At 33.8% G+C, this 3,815-nt stretch overlaps 1 protein-coding gene across 2 annotated transcripts; it reads left to right on the top strand.

The window, feature by feature from the left end:
• The first annotated feature begins 1,042 nt into the window (after positions 1 to 1,042).
• LOC8271431 (anthocyanidin-3-O-glucoside rhamnosyltransferase) lies at positions 1,043 to 2,943 on the top strand. 2 transcript variants are annotated; one of them, XM_025156346.2, is made up of 2 exons: positions 1,043 to 1,060; positions 1,360 to 2,943. In XM_025156346.2, exon 2 carries the CDS (start codon positions 1,400 to 1,402, stop codon positions 2,789 to 2,791), a length of 1,392 nt encoding a protein of 463 aa, XP_025012114.1. In that variant the 5' UTR covers positions 1,043 to 1,060; positions 1,360 to 1,399; the 3' UTR covers positions 2,792 to 2,943. The 2 variants fall into 2 exon arrangements, with proteins under 2 accessions (XP_025012114.1, XP_048229487.1); XM_048373530.1 differs by lacking the exon at positions 1,043 to 1,060 and adding an exon at positions 1,114 to 1,132.
• Positions 2,944 to 3,815: the final 872 nt, after the last annotated feature.

Here is a 3,815-nt window from a genome sequence, read left to right as displayed (position 1 = left end):
TGTAGTTTGTATTCTTTAGAGCTCTTATAATGTTTTGGACTTAATGCTACATAAAGTTTGTAAATTTATTTGTTTTAATGATTGCCATCTACAAAATATTTTTATGCGAGCAGTAACATATATTTTAATGGTTTGTATTTGAACATTAAATGAATTATTATATTTGCAAATGACTGAATTGCAAAACAGGTTGTTCAAGAATGAGATTACAATTCTAATTCAGATTTTCATGCTACTTTCTTTAGGTTGGTAATCATATTTTCTCTATATGTATTTGATTAAAGATGAGATTAAAATTGTGTTTTTTAAATTTTTTAGAACCGAAAATAGCACCGAACCGAACTATATTTAACCGTAAAAATTGATACAATACGGTATGGATCCTTTTATGTTTGGTACAATACTGGTACCTTCAATTTTAAAAGAACCGAGGTTTGGTACGATACTGATGATTTATAAATAACCGAATTGGACCGATCCGTGCTCTAACCCTAGCTGCAGCTGTAACTGATGATTGGTTAATGGATTAGGCTATTGGTTTTGTTTTCAAGCATGCAAATCCATTGAAATTTGTCTGAGCTTGATTTGATGAAAAAGTCAAAAACAATAAGCTGATTTGGAGTGGATTTCAATTTTTTAATATAAAATTCAACCGATATAATTTTGATTTTTATAAAATCTAAATTGAACTTATAAAAAATAATCTAACGGTCCTAACAAGAATAGTTCAGTCTGATTTTTGGTTTTTTTAGAATTTTACTCGGTTTTTTTTTTTTGGTGTTATTCAATATTAAGTTTCAATAAAAAAAATAAAATTCGACGAGGTTGTTCGCACATTATTTCAGTTGGAATTACGGTTCACTCCAAGCCAGCTATGTAATGCATTTATTTATATGATCAAAGAATAGTAAATGATGACACCACAAATACAAAAAGGACAAAGAAAGCTGAATCCTATAAAGGTAGGAGAGGCAAAGTAGCTCGGATGGGCCATGATATTATTAAATAAAAAGACATCTCCTTAGACTACTGGGATTAGGAGAGGCAAGGATATGTAAAGGTAAGCTTATATTCTCTCTAACTTTTCTTCCTTTGCAGGATTTCTAGAAGGCTCATTTCATTATATTCTTAGGTAAGTCATCAGTAAAAAATTTTGACTGCACCGTCAGTATTGTCTGCATTGATGAGTAATCGGTCTCGATTGCAATAACTTTTTACTAGACCATTAGTTGCAAGTTGTAACTCAACTAATCCTAGCAAACTTTTCCAACCACAAGATCTAGCTACCACCTCAAGCAGATGATTGATTCTCTATGTATTTCTCACTTTAAATGACGCGAGCTTCTTGGTCATTTTCAGGAAAAAGATAGTAAGAGCACTTGAACATTCAACAACAAAGATGTCCACCTGCACCAGAATCCCATCTCAGATTCACATAGTGATGTTTCCATGGCTTGCATTTGGTCACATAAATCCATTTGTGCAGCTTTGCAACAAGCTTTCTCTACATGGAATTGAAGTGTCTTTCCTATCTGCTTCAGGTAATATCCCTCGCATTAAGTCTTCTCTTTTACCAACTCCTAATTCCAGGATCATCCCCATCTCAATCCCTCCTGTTGCGGGTCTTCCTCAAGGCCTTGACAACACTTCAGAAATGACTCCAGCCATGGCTGATCTTTTCAAGAAGGCTATAGATCTCATGCAGCCTCAAATCAAGACCCTTTTATCTCAACTCAAACCCCATTTCATTCTGTTTGATTTCCTTATACAATGGATACCAGAAATTGCCTCTGAACTTGGTATTAAAACAATAGGATTCTCTGTTTTCTCTGCCATATCTGGAGCTTACATTATGGTCCCTGCTAGATCTACCGCAACAAATGTTGACGATCTCATGAAACCGCCAACGGGGTTTCCTTCATCTCCACTTATTTCAATGAAAGAATTCCAAGCTCAAAACATATCATATGTATTTAAGCATTTTGACAATGGCCCTAGTGTATTCGATAGAGTCACCGAAGGCCATCATAAATGTGATGCCATTGTCTTTAAGACATGCAACGAAATGGAAGGACCTTATATAAATTTCTTATTGAACCAGTTTCAGAAACGGGTTCTCTTGGCCGGCCCTCTTGTCCCTGAGCCAACGTCAGGTTTGCTTGAGGAAAAATGGGATAAATGGTTAGGCCAGTTTCCTCCTAAATCTGTCATCTTATGCTCTTTTGGAAGCGAAACGTTCTTGCAAGATGACCAAATAAAAGAGCTTGCTCTTGGTTTGGAACTCACTGGTTTGCCATTTATTCTAATCATGAATTTCTCAGTTGGGGTTGATGCGTATGACGAGATCAACAGGACTTTGCCAGAAGGATTCTTGGAGAGGACGAAGGATAGAGGGATTGTGCATACAGGTTGGGTTCAACAGCAGCTTCTTTTAGCGCATAAAAGTGTAGGATGCTACTTGTGCCACTCAGGTTTTAGCTCTTTAATTGAAGCCGTGATCAATGACTGTCAATTGGTGCTGCTGCCTTTAAAAGGTGACCAGTGCTTGAACTCCAAGCTTTTTTCCGAGTGCATGAAGGCTGGGGTTGAGGTAAATAGGAGAAATGAAGATGGGTACTTTGGGAAGGAGGATATTGACAAAGCTGTGAGAAGAGTGATGGTGGAAGTTGAGAAAGAGCCAAGTAAATCCATAAGAGCAAACCATAAGAAGTGGAGGGAGTTCTTGTTAAATGAAGAAATTCAGGATAAGTTTATTGCAGAATTAGTTAAGGAAATTAAGGCACTTGCATAGCCATATCTCTGTACCTCTGCAATTAGCACACCAACATCTTACTGCACTGCTTTACCTAGAATAATAAATAAAAAAGAAAAAGTAAATATTCCTGAGTGTGCTATATTTTCTTCTTATTCAATAAAAATTTAATATTGAATTTTTATTTTCAATATTTAACTATGATTTAGTGTAATGTTAAGGTAGACCAATATAATATTTCTTTTTGAATGCTGAAAAATAAATATCCAACTCTAGATATTTAGTAGGCAGATGAGGATATTTATTGCAATCCGTGAATAGGAAAGTCCATAATCAAAACCGTCATTGTCTTCATTACGTAATTTCTCTCTCTTATAAAACATTAGCTTCATCATCAATTTTCAGTTTCTTTAATTGAACATTTCTTTTTTATTTTAGTCTCAAGTTCATGGCTTTATAACATTTATTTATCTTGAATTAACTACACCGTATTAAAGATAATTTTAAAGAGGCAAAGCAATAAAAATTCAGATTAGAATCCTCGTAAGTTGGGCAAATATAACAGGCCATGTTTATGATATTGGGCATGTTTCCCATCTTTATTGAGAAAGAAATTAGCTATTTCTTTGTAAAATCGTATTTAATTTCATACGTGGCAATTCCACCAAATAAATAAACGCTTAAAATGTTATTCTATTAATTTAATTAATTGAGTAATTATATGCATTAAATTTAAAATGAATGTCTAAAATATTATTATTTTATGACGATTTACTCGATTATGAAAATTAGAATTTATTTTTAATAAATTTAGAATAATTATAGTCAAATCTAATAGATAAAAATGTTATAACATTTGATAGGTTAGATAAGAATGTTATAAAAAGGCTTTATCTTCTGACACAACTCGACATTGACTTACCTCTGTCTTTCTAGAGAAGTTATTGATTTCTCTTTTCCACCATAAACAACCTCTTTGAAAGAGATTGGCCTGCAGGATTCTTTCCCAAACAATCTCAGGAAAAGAGCAACATGGGGAGATAATTTATCTGCTCTTCTTTAT

The sequence above is a fragment of the Ricinus communis genome, chromosome 5 (assembly GCF_019578655.1).
Source record: "Ricinus communis isolate WT05 ecotype wild-type chromosome 5, ASM1957865v1, whole genome shotgun sequence".
In the NCBI taxonomy this organism is placed as follows: domain Eukaryota; kingdom Viridiplantae; phylum Streptophyta; class Magnoliopsida; order Malpighiales; family Euphorbiaceae; genus Ricinus; species Ricinus communis.
The sequence above is the reverse complement of the archived record's forward strand: the minus strand, read 5'-3'. Positions and strand labels throughout refer to the sequence as shown.

Coding starts and splice junctions, on each gene's coding strand:
- LOC8271431 (XM_025156346.2), top strand. CDS start 1,400: ATGTCCACCTGCACCAGAATCCCATCTCAGATTCACATAGTGATGTTT.